At 40.8% G+C, this 12,397-nt stretch overlaps 1 protein-coding gene across 2 annotated transcripts in view; it reads right to left on the bottom strand.

Annotated features, from left to right (window-relative positions):
- The window catches only part of INO80D (INO80 complex subunit D), a 71,217-nt gene that overhangs the window by 22,288 nt on the left and 36,532 nt on the right, over positions 1-12,397 (bottom strand). For both annotated transcript variants that reach the window (XM_082631511.1, XM_082631512.1), the window contains exons 5-6: positions 12,054-12,162; positions 363-587 (exon numbers count right to left, since the gene is read on the bottom strand). In XM_082631511.1, coding sequence (XP_082487637.1) covers positions 363-587; positions 12,054-12,162 — 334 coding nt within the window. The remainder of the gene's footprint in view (positions 1-362; positions 588-12,053; positions 12,163-12,397) is intronic.

Below are 12,397 nucleotides of genomic sequence, written 5' to 3'. Positions count from 1 at the left end.
AATATAAGTAAAAAACATACAATACCACTTTTGTGGTTTAAAAAAAACTAAATATTACTTTTAAATAACACAAAATTTCTAAGCATTGTATTTTTTTAAAGACAGGTAACATTCTCAAATCCTCTACTGAATAAATTCTAATCAAACTCCAGCAAAATTATAGTAATACTTTAATTTGACTGTCACCTCATGGCAGGATTTTTTGCCATCATAGAACTTTGAGCAACAAAACCAAAATACAATGCTTAAATATTTCAAGATAATATGCTCACCACTCATTGTGTCTCGACTATCCTCTCAAAAATTAGAGAAAACAGACTGAGGTGAGTTCTTAGAAAGAGGTGGTAGTGTGAGGCTCTGACCTGGTCCGACTGCATGCAGCTCTCTGTAGCTCCTGGATCAACTGGCCAGTACTTTCTGGCTCTCTACTGGCCGCCTGCAGCAAAGCTCTCCTAAACGTGTGCCGGCATTTCTTTTGACGGGATTCTGCCCGCTCCAGGCGGCAGAGGTGCTTATATTTCTGCTGAAAGTAAGTGCAAAGTTGGGTCACCCTGGAGCTCCTAGTCTCTGTATCATCATCATCCGACCTAGAGAGTGCAGGGAGAGAAGCAGAAAACTTGATTACACGTTAGGCTCATTTGAAAAAGGGGAAAAGCCGATGAGGAAGGGGGGGGGGGCGGGATGCACAGGGCTGAAACTTGTGGCATGTGAGCACACGTTCAACAAAATTAGAGGAAGAGAATTTCAGTAGAGCAGCTGAAAATAAGTACAGTGTTTTAACAGTAAGTGAGCAGTAGAGACAATCCAGTGCTCTAAGAAGCTTAACCTTCTTAGCTTGTCATAATTAGACACTCAACACATCAGTGTCTTCCAAATTTTAAGTGACTAGGGATTTGGGGGAGGAAAAAAATTTCTTTACCTCTACTTACTAAAAAGTATGAGTAAATGACACGACGGTTATGAGGAAACACTCAGCATAATTTCATAAACAATAGGTCATACCAGAGATAGAGCAGTGAATTCCAGTGGGGCAATGAATACTATCTAAGAGCTGCTCTTTCAGATGTACTGGTTGTTAACTACCCTTTTTTTGCTAAGCACTTAAAAGAATTTTGATTATAGGGATCACAATCATTCTACAGTATTTTTTTAAACTACAGGAGATATGCTAAACAACATTTCATATAACAGGGAATTACACAGAGGCTTTTCTATCATTATGCTAATGTTGATTGACTGGTGGCCCCTGCTGGAGCACTACACTGAAAAGGATGCTGAGGGCACATTTAGGCTCAACAAGAAAGAGAGCTGTGGTTAGTTAGCAATGTCTACCACCAGGGAGGTTAAAAAGGTCACCTTTCTATAGAATAAATGTGATCTCATTATTTTTTACTGTTAGGAATAATGCACACAAGACTTGAAAACTGACCTGTGTTATTTTACCTTCCTTCTCTTATATCATAACATAAACAAACAGCACACATATGACACTACAGACGATATATTTATTATCTTACTAATATTCTTTTTTTTTTTTTTTTTTTTTTTGTGGTACGCGGGCCTCTCACCACTGTGGTCCCTCCCGTTGCGGAGCACAGGATCCGGACGCGCAGGCTCAGCGGCCATGGCTCACAGGCCCAGCTGCTCCGCGGCATGTGGGATCTTCCCAGACCGGGGCACGAACCCGTGTCCCCTGCATCGGCTAGCGGACTCCCAACCACTGCGCCACCAGGGAAGCCCTCTTACTAATATTCTGTAAATCCTTTCTTGGTTTCTCTTCTTGAGTGGTATTACCTGTTTTTTCTTCAGAATAGCCCATCACAGGCTACTCTGTAAACTTCTGTTTAGTATACGTCTTAAGAGTCATGTGCTCTTCAGTATAGTTTCTACTACAGATACACCAATTGAAGGATCTCACTTCAACCTTTTCACCTATTAGACATTCAACATTTACTCTATGTCTATCATGCTTTGTGAAAAAGCTAGGAGCTTTTAAAAATTTCAGTTTCCCAAGACCTACCCTAGATCTACTGAACCAGAATTTCCATGGGATGGGACACACGAATCTCTATTTTTTTTTTTTTTTTTTTTTTTGCGGTACCCGGGCCTCTCACTGTTGTGGCCTCTCCCGTTGCGGAGCATAGGCTCCGGACACGCAGGCTCAGCAGCCATGGCCCATGGGCCCAGCCGCTCCACGGCATGTGGGATCTTCCCGGACCAGGGCACGAACCTGTGTCCCCTGCATCGGCAGGCGGACTCTCAACCACTGCGCCACCAGGGAAGCCCACGAATCTCTATTTTAATTGTTCCCCAAAGTCCCACAGCAGGTCTCCATTTGGGAATTGTAGTAGAGCCAGTACATGCTGTTAGTATCTTTAATGTGAGGTAGAGAACAAGAAACATAGAAGTACAGATAAAATGCTTTTAAAGTTCCCTAGAAAGACTGCTGGATGAAAGGCTTTTTGTAGAGGAGATGACAACAGAACTGAACCTTGAAAAAAGGGTAGAATTTGAAGATGAGCAAAGAAAGGTACCTCATAAGGATAAAGCAATATAAGCCAAGATACAGAGATGGACAGGATGGGGAACAGCAAGGACTGAGTAGCTTGGTTTGGCTAAGGCGTGGGGAATGCAGGGGAGTGCTGGTAGGTTAGGTAGACTTTCTAAAGCTAAAGGCCAGACTAAAGAGTTCAACCTTTGTTCCACAGGCAGTGAAGAACCTTGTAGATTATTAAGAAAATAGCTAACAATAACAGAGCTATGCATGAGAAAGATTACACTGTCAGCAGATAGAAATGGAGGAAGAGACAGAAGAGAACAGTGAGGAAATTATGATAAAACTCCAGGTAAGAAATAACAAGGACCCTACACCAGGGGGGCAGCAGCAGGACTGGAGAATATGAGAGGTAATCTGCATGTATAAGAGACTCTGGGGACTTCCCTGGTGGTCCGGTGGTTAAGAATCTGCCTTCCAATGCAAGGGACGCGGGTTCGATCCCTGGTCGGGGAACTAAGATCTCAGATGCTGTGGGGCAACTAAGCACATGCGCCACAGCTACTGAGCCAGCGTATTCTGGACCCCGCATGTTCCGGACCCCGCACAGTGCAACTAGAGAAGCCCACGTGCTACAACAAAAGATCCCATGTGCCACAACTAAGATCCCGTGTGCCACAATGAAGACCCGAAGTAACCAAATAATTGAAAAAAGAAAAAAGAGAGAGACAGACTTTGTCAACTGGGCAAGGAAGATGGAAGGGACAATAATCACCCAGCTGTTTCCATTGGCAAAGAGCAGGAAACAGGAGCAAGAGCAGATTTGGGGTAGGAAATAAATTCCATTTTAGACCTAGGTAATTTAAAGTACAGATGAGGGGCTTCCCTGGTGGCGCAGAGGTTAAGAATCCGCCTGCCAATGCAGGGGACATGGGTTCAAGCCCTGGTCTGGGAAGATCCCACATGCCATGGAGCAGCTAAGCCCGTGCACCACAACTACTGAGCCTGCGCTCTAGAGCCCGCAAGCCACAACTACTGAGCCCGCGTGCCACAACTACTTAGCTCGCACGCCTAGAGCCCGTGCTCCACAACAAGAGAAGCCAACACAATGAGAAACCCGTGCACCGCAACGAAGAGTAGCTCCCACTTGCTGCAACTAGAGAAAGCCTGGGCAGAGCAACAAAGACCCAACACAGCCATAAATAAATAAATAAATTTATTTTTTTTAAAAAGTACAGATAAGGCAACATAGGGAGTGGTGGAAAAACAGTTGGAAATTATAAACTTGGGCACGTTTAGAGAAGAGATACAGATTTCGGAGTCAACGGCTAACAACTGGGAGTGACTAAAAGTAAAAGGCCACAGAGATAATAGAAAGAACACAACACATAAGGGCCATTATCACAAAAGAATTTGGTAACTGGGTATGAAGGATAAGAAAGTCAATAGTGACTTTGAATCTGTATAACTAAGAGAATGGAAGTGCCATAACAGAAAGATGAAAGAAAAGAAACAGTAAGTCTTAAGGGGAAAATAAAGCTAGGGTGGAAAAGTCAACTGCCAACATTGTTATTTAAAAAGACTCTTATTACTGCAGAGAAAATGCAGATGAGTGTTTCTCAAGTTAACCATGGAAAGATTCACCTGGATGTTGCACGTTACATCATGATAAAAGTTTTCAAAGCTTATTCATAACTTCCAAAATTATCTTGCTGTGGTCCAGTAACAAGCAGTTTGCAGACTAGCACAGATCCACAGACCATCCTTGGCACTGTCCTAAACTAGAAAATCTTCAAGATGCCTCCCACTTCTAAGATGCTAGACATAAATATTTCAAATCTGGTTGCTGAGGAAGAGTAGCAAATTAGGAAGAGAAAGGCCAGCTCCCATAATATACCAGCAGTGACAAGGGCTGGTACCTACAGCATTTCTCGATATGTGTTAAGTTTCCTTCTTTCTTTAACTTTTCTCATCTGGGTGAAATGGAGACATAGCTGGCTCACCTAACTCCCATGGTCAAGAGAAAGAAATGATACATGTGAAATCCCAATATAAGTACAGGTATTATTATTAAGATGCTACTAATAGCTCCAAATAAATACAGAGCAGTAAATTCCAAACCTGATTTTGTAAAACTTCAGGCTTGTCTGTAATCTCAAGGCATGACATGAAATTTTCCAAATAAAAGTCACTTTATTTTACTTTATTAAAACAACAAAAGAGCGAAAACTTCCCACGAAGAAAAGATTGATGACCAGATGGCTTCACTGGTGACTTATACAAAATGTTTAAAGAATTAGGGGACTTCCCTGGTGGTCCAGTGGTTAAGACTCTGAGCTTCCAATGCAGGGGCCATGGATTCAATCCCTGGTCGGGGAGCTAAGATCCCGCATGCCACGCATATAAATAAATAAATATTAAGAAAAGAAGGCATAGTCAGAGCTGAGGAAAAAAAATAAGGCATAGACAGTTACACCTCAATAAAAAATAAATTTTTTAAGTGACAGCAAAATAAAAACTTTTTCAGACTTTCAAAAGCTGAAAGAATTTATCACTGGAACACCTGCACTACAAGATATATTAAAGGAAACCTCTCATACAGAAGAAAATGACATCAGATGGCAATCTGGAACTACTCAAAGAATAAAGAGCTCTCTAGAAATTGTAAAAACGTGGGGGATTATAACATGGGTAGAAGTAAAATGTATGACAACTATAGCACAAAGGATGGGAAAGGAGAAATAGAAGTACACTGTCATATGGTTCTTATACATGAAGTGGTATAACACTTAAAGATACACTAAGGCAATCAAGTATGTATACTGTAAACCCTAAAACAACCACTATAAAAATAAAACAGAGGAATGCAGCTAATAAGCCTGTATACTGTAAACCCTAAAGCAACCACTATAAAAATAAAACAGAGGAATGCAGCTAATAAGCCAAGAAAGGAGATAAAATGAAATCATAAAAAATAATCAAAAAAGAAAAACAGAGGGAAAAGGACAAGAACAAATAGGACAAATAGAAAACAAACAAAAGATGTTAGACTTAAATCCAATAATATCAATAATCACATTAGGGCTTCCCTGGTGGCGCAGTGGTTGAGAGTCCGCCTGCCGCTGCAGGGGACACGGGTTCGTGCCCCGGTCCGGGAAGATCCCACATGCCGTGGAGCGGCTGGGCCCGTAAGCCATGGCCGCTGAGCCTGCGTGTCCGGAGCCTGTGCTCCGCAACGGGAGAGGCCACAGCAGTGAGAGGCCCGCGTACCAAAAAAAAAAAAAAAAAAAAAAAAAAAAATCACATTAAATTTAAATGGTCTAAATACCCCAAATAAAAAGTAGAGATTGTCAGAGTACATAAAAAAGCAAGACCTAACTATATGCGGCCAACAAGAAACCCACTTCAAATATAAAGACTAAAATAGGTTAAAAGTAAAAGGACTGAAAAAGATACCAAGTTAGCAGTAACCAAAAGAAAGCTGGAGTGGCTATACTAACATCACATAAGGTAAGATCTCAGAGCAAACACTATGACTGGGATAAAGAGCATCATTTTATAAAAATAAAAGGATCACTTCATCAAGAGAACAGAACAAGCTTGAATGTTTATGTATCAAATAACAGAACTACAAAATGTGTGAAGGAAAAAGTGAAAGAGCTCATACAAATCAATAGCAAAAAGGCAAAACATCCAATTTTGCCAAAGAAGATATACAGATGGCTAATAGGTATATAAAAAGATGCTCACCATAGTTAATCATCATTAGAATGCAAATCAAAACCACAATAAGATATCACCTCACACCTGTTGGAATGGCTACTACCAAAAAGAAATAAGTGTTGGTGAGGATGTGGAGAAAAGGGAATCCTTGTACACTGTTGGTGGGAATGTAAATTGGAGCAGTCACAATGGGAAACAGTATGGAGGGTCCTCAAAAAATTAAAAATAGGACAGAATTACCATATGATCCAGCAATCTCACTTCTGGGTAAACATAACCAAAGGAAATGAAATCACTGTCTCAAAGAGATATCAGCACCCCCAGGTTCACTGCATCATTATTCACAATAGCTAAGATGTGGAAGCAGCATAAGTGCCCACACACAGATGAATGGATAAAGAAATTGTATGATATGTATAGAATGGAATATTATTCAGCCACTAAAAAAAATGAAATGTTGCCATTTATGACATCATGGATGGACATCAGGGCATTATGCTAAATGAAATAAGTCAGAAATAGAAACAAATACCATATGTTCTTTCTTATATGTGGAATCTTTAACAAAACAAAACAGGGACTTCCCTGGTGGTCCAGTGGGTAAGACTCTGCGCTCCCAATGCAGGGGGCCCAGGTTCGATCCCTGGTCAGGGAATTAGATCCCGCATTCATGGTGCAACTAAGAAGCCCGCATGCTGTAACTAAGATCCTGCATGCCAAAACTAAGACCCAGTGCAGCCAAAATAAACAAACAAAACAAAACAAACAAAAACCCCCATCAAGCTCATAGATACAGAGACTTAATTGGTGGTTGCCAGAGACAGGGGTAATGAGTAAGAATAATAGGTGAACTGTGTTTTGGGGGATTTTGTTTTATTTGTTTTTTAGTTTCAATAAATTTTTTAAAATTTATTTATTTTAATTTATTTATTTTTGGCTGCATTGGGTCTTCATTGCTGTGCACGGGCTTCCTCTAGTTGTGGAGAACGGAGGCTACTCATCGTTGCAGTGCACAGGCTTCTCATTGAGGTGGCTTCTCTTGTTACGGAGCACAGGCTCTAGGTGCACGGGCTTCAGTGGTTGTGGCACGCAGGCTCAGTAGTTGTGGCTCACGGGCTCTAGAGCGCAGGCTCAGTAGTTGTGGCACACGGGCTTAGTTGCTCTGTGGCATATAGGATCTTCCCAGACCAGGGCTTGAACCCATGTCCCCTGCATTGGCAGGCAGATTCTTAACCACTGCACCACCAGGGAAGCCCAGTTTCAATAAACTGAATAATAAAAAAGATCCTGCTTAGTCTCTCATAGTAGAAATAAGACAGCAAAAGAAACTTTGTGAACAATGATACCAAGAGTCTTATTCAGGGGCTGATGGTCGTCCTGCTCTCCATCAACATTGCCTCACCCCATCTTCCACACCCAAGCATACATATGTTGTTTTTATTGGCTACAAAGCAAATGTGATAACATTAAGGGATAGTTTAAAAATAAAGAATGTAATTTTCAAAAAAAAAAAAAAAGTGAGAGAACTAAAAGGAGAAATAATCAAATCCACAAATAGAGACTTCAACACCCCTTTCCAGTAACTGACAGAACAAAATGAAAGAAAATCACCAAAGATAAAAAGAAAGAAAATTAAAGAAGACCTGAACATCACTATCAACCAATTTGACTTCATTGACATTTACAGAACACTGTAATCTAAATGTGGTCTCTGAACACAGTATAATTAAATTAGAAACCAATTCCTGATAAATCCCCAAATATGTGGAAACTAAATATCGCTTCTAAATAACCCATAGATCAAAGAAGACATCAAAAGGGGTATTAGAGGGAATTCTCCGGTGGTCCAGTGGTTAGGACTCTACTCTCTCACTGCCAAGGGCCTGGGTTCAATCCCTATTCAGGGAACTAAGATCCCACAAGCCACGCAGCGTGGCCAAAACAGAAAAAGGCTGTGGGGGGGTGGTAATTAGAAAATATTATGAATTGAATAAAAATGAAAACATGTCGTATCAAAATTTGTGGGATGCAGCTAAAACCAGCATTTAGAGGGAAATGTATAGCACCAAGCATCTATGTTAGAAAAAAAGAGGGACTTCCCTGGTGATGCAGTGGTTAAGAATCTGCCTGCCAATGCAGGGGACATGGGTTCGATCCCCGGTCTAGGAAGATCCCACATGCTGTGGAGTAACTAAGCCCAAGAGCCACAACTGAGCCTATGTGCCGCAACTACTGAAGCCCACGCACTGCAACTACTGAAGTCCATGCGCCCAGAGCCCGTGCTCCGCAACAAGAGAAGCTACTATAATGAGAAGTCCACGCACCACAACTAAGAGTAGCCCCCACTCGCCACAACTAGAGAAAACCCTCACACAGCAACCAAGACCCAACGCAGCCAAAAATAAAATTAAAATTAAAAAAAAGAAAACAAGAAATATCTCAGATTTAACTGATTTAAGCTATTACCTTAAAGACATCAAAAAAATTAAAGCCAAACAAAAGAAAACAAAGAGCAGAAAGCAATGAAATAAAAAACAAGAAATTAAAAAAAAATCAATGAAACCAAAAGCTTTCTTCAAAAAGATTAAAATCTATTTGAAGCTATTTTTTTATATTTATTAATTTATTTTTTGGCTGTGTTGGGTCTTTGTTGCTGTGCGTGGGTTTTCTCTAGCTGTGGCGAGTGGGGGCTACTCTTCATTGCCGTGCGCGGGCTTCTCATTGCTGTGGCTTCTCTTGTTGCGGAGCACAGGCTCTAGGCACTCGGCTTCAGTAGTTATGGTTCAGCGGGCTCTAGAGCACAGGCTCAGTAGTTATGGTTCACGGGCTTAGTTGCTCCGTGGCATGTGGGATATTCACAGACCAGGGTTTGAACCCATGTCCCCTGCATTGGCAGGCGGATTCTTAACCACTGCGCCACCAGGGAAATCCCTATTTGAAGCTATTTTAATTAAAACTTTGAAGTTATTTGCACAAGGACAAACAGGCCAATGGAAGAGATTAGAAAATGCACAGAAAGACACATATATGTCAAGGCTTCCAATGCAATGAAAAATAAGTGTTCAATAAATAGTGTTGCTTAAATAGAGAAGCCATATGGAAAAAAAAAATCCTTGGCCCTAACTCACATCATATATAAAATATACAAAAATAAATTCCAGAAAGATTGTCAGTGAAACAATAAAGCTTCTAGAAGATAACATGAGAAAATAGCTTCATGATCCTGGGGTAAGCAGTGATTTCTTAAACAGGTCACAAATTAACCATAAAGGAAAAAACTAATAAACTGTACCCATTGAAATTAAGAACTTTATTCTATCAAAGACATCATTAGTAATGTGAAAAGGGAAGCAGTTACTGGCAGTACTTACTGTTCCTTAATACTACATTTAAGATACCAACTTATTTCTGCTACTGAGAGACCTAAGTAAAATCCTGAGAGCTCCACTTTGGCATATGCATCTACAACTAAACTAAGTAACCAAGGAACCTCTGCCAAAACAAGGCCAAATTTTATCCCAGCGGCCATGGCTCACGGGCCTAGCCGCTCCACGGCATGTGGGATCCTCGCGGACCGGGGCACGAACCCGTGTCCCCTGCATCGGCAGGCGGAATCTCAACCACTGAGCCACCAGGGAAGCCCCCCAAATTTATTTAAGTACAATTTTGATTTAGGAAGAAAGCTCATGAAAAGGTTCTTCGGGGGGAATGTAGCGATCAGGCCACTGTGCCTTTTTTTCCCCAAAAACAATGAACTCACTGAGCAATTTCAAATGGCAAAACCTTGAGAAATTTCACATGGCAAAAACTTCTTGAAGATATAATGGACAGGCTAGGTAGGGCCAATTTTCTACAGCTCTCCATTTTCTATTACACTGAAGCACAACAAGAAGCTGGAATAAAGTAGTTCTATAGGTAGTCTAAGAAAAAAGGACAGAGGTTCCTGGCAGATGCAGATGTGCAGTTGCAGGCATAGAAGGGATGGTAAACCAACGCAATCCCAGTTTCACCCAAGGAGAAGAATGTAGTGCCCCATGCCTGAAGCATAATACTAGTTCAACAAGAATATGCTGAACAAGTGAATAAACAAATGAGTGAAGAGGAATAGATTAAAGGGACAGCTGGGCAGGAAGTAAGGAAAATTGCTTGTAAAAAGGAGAAATATATACTGAAGGAAAAGAAGAACCAGGAAAGCAGAGTATCATGGTAAGTCAAAGAAGAAGCAAGTTAGCCAAACTGGTCAAGAAAGTAAAATGTTACAGAGATGAAGACAAAGATGATGGTCACAAGTCTATAACAGCAAAAGAAATATTCTGAGAACTGCACTAGAAGGCAGAAATGGAATATACATTGCTCCTAATCAAGGGCAAATACTCCCAATAATGTTCAGGTAATTTTCAGAATTAAAATAGGATTCTTACCTATCATTTATCATTTCCCATGAACCAGGTATTGTGCCGAGCATTTATTTATGTTACCTATTTATAGCATTTGGAAAATTAACCCAAAATATCCCAAGTCAAGCTAAGCTGATTTGAATATCAACCTTAGGAAGCATGGTTGATATTATCTATAATTTAGAAAGCTTAAGCTCAATTGTACTTCTATCTGAAAACAAGAAATGCTAATGGTGAGGAAACAGTCTTAAATGACATATAAAATGGAATCTCAGAGAGAGAAAAAATATATATACCATTTTCCAATACTAACTAGGAGACAGGGGAGACAGGGACAACTCTACGGGATATAAAGCCCAAGAGTGGAAATGGAGGTATCAGGCTGTTATAGCTTAATGACACTGACCATTAATAAATCCAGCTAACTCTCCTTGCTCTAATTCCATGTCCAAATAAGCTTCTGACTATAATTTGCTTCCCATATAGTTTTGCTTAGTGAACATCTGTACCACTTAATGATGATACTTCCTACTAAAAACTGTCACTTTGGCTTATACATTAGCCTCTAGTGAATCAGCTCCCTAAGCCTAATCATTTCTGGGTGTACTAACAAATCACATTTTTAAGCCTACAAATTCAGCAGCCGGACCTTAGAATGTATATGCATACTATGATACTGTGAAATTCTAGGGGTCGGCCTGGGTGCAGATAGTCTCCCCTCTGTCTTGCTAACACCTATTCAAACCACAGTACTTAAACGAAAATAATAATTAGCTGAGTCTGTGAGTCATCTTTCAGCCCCACAGAGAAGGATCTACCTCAGTCCTGTCACACCGCACCAAGTATACCTATGATGTTGAGGCAATCCCCTGAAAGAGAACTAGTCTTCTTCTTACCACCGAAGGGGCTGGGCATTAACCTACAGCTTTCTGATAAGGTAGATATCGAGAACCTCTAACGAGATTATTTCAAAAAAATATTTTAACACAGAAATATTCAGCGCATTAGAAATATCAGAGAATGGATAGGGATTTCCCTGGTGGCACAGTGGTTAAGAGTCCGCCTGCCAATGCAGGGGACACAGGTTCGAGCCCTGGTCTGGGAAGATCCCACATGCCGTGGAGGAACTAAGCCCGTGTGCCAGAAATACTGAGCCTGTGCTCTAGAGCCCACGAGCCACAACTACTGAAGCCCTCACGCCACAACTACTGAAGCCCGTGCTCTGCAACAAGAGCCACCGCAATGCGAAGCCCACGCACCGCAAAGAAGAGTAGCCCTCAATTGCCGCAACTAGAGAAAGTCCACACACAGCAAAGAAGACCCAACGCAGCCATAAATAAATAAATTTATCTTAAAAAATAAAATGAAATTAGCATATATAGGAAAAATCAATCTACTACAGTGGAAATTTAAGAATAAAAAGAAAAAGGAAGACTCACATGTGTCTTTCATATCTGAGGGTCTCTCGGATGGACCAGGCAACCTGGTATGGCGAGGCCTGCTCTGAGTCCTCCAGTTCTTCTCCACTCTCTTCAGACCAGTCCAACCCTAGGATGGAGGAGGGGATGTTGCAAGTTAGAAAAAATTAACATTTATTTAAAATTTAGATAAAAAGCTACCTGAAATACATAACCCGACACCTATAGCAAGTACTATCATAGTGTGAATAAATCCCTCCTGATGAGTTTCAGCCCTGTTCTGGCAAAGGTATTAATAATGAATGTATGATATGCACTCGCATTTAAAATAATGACAGTACAACAAAAAGGCTATATTCCATGGA

Source organism: Mesoplodon mirus (genome assembly GCF_964341445.2).
Source record: "Mesoplodon mirus genome assembly, chromosome: 8".
Taxonomy (NCBI): domain Eukaryota; kingdom Metazoa; phylum Chordata; class Mammalia; order Artiodactyla; family Ziphiidae; genus Mesoplodon; species Mesoplodon mirus.
Note: the sequence above shows the minus strand (reverse complement) of the source record. Positions and strands in the feature narration are given on the sequence as shown.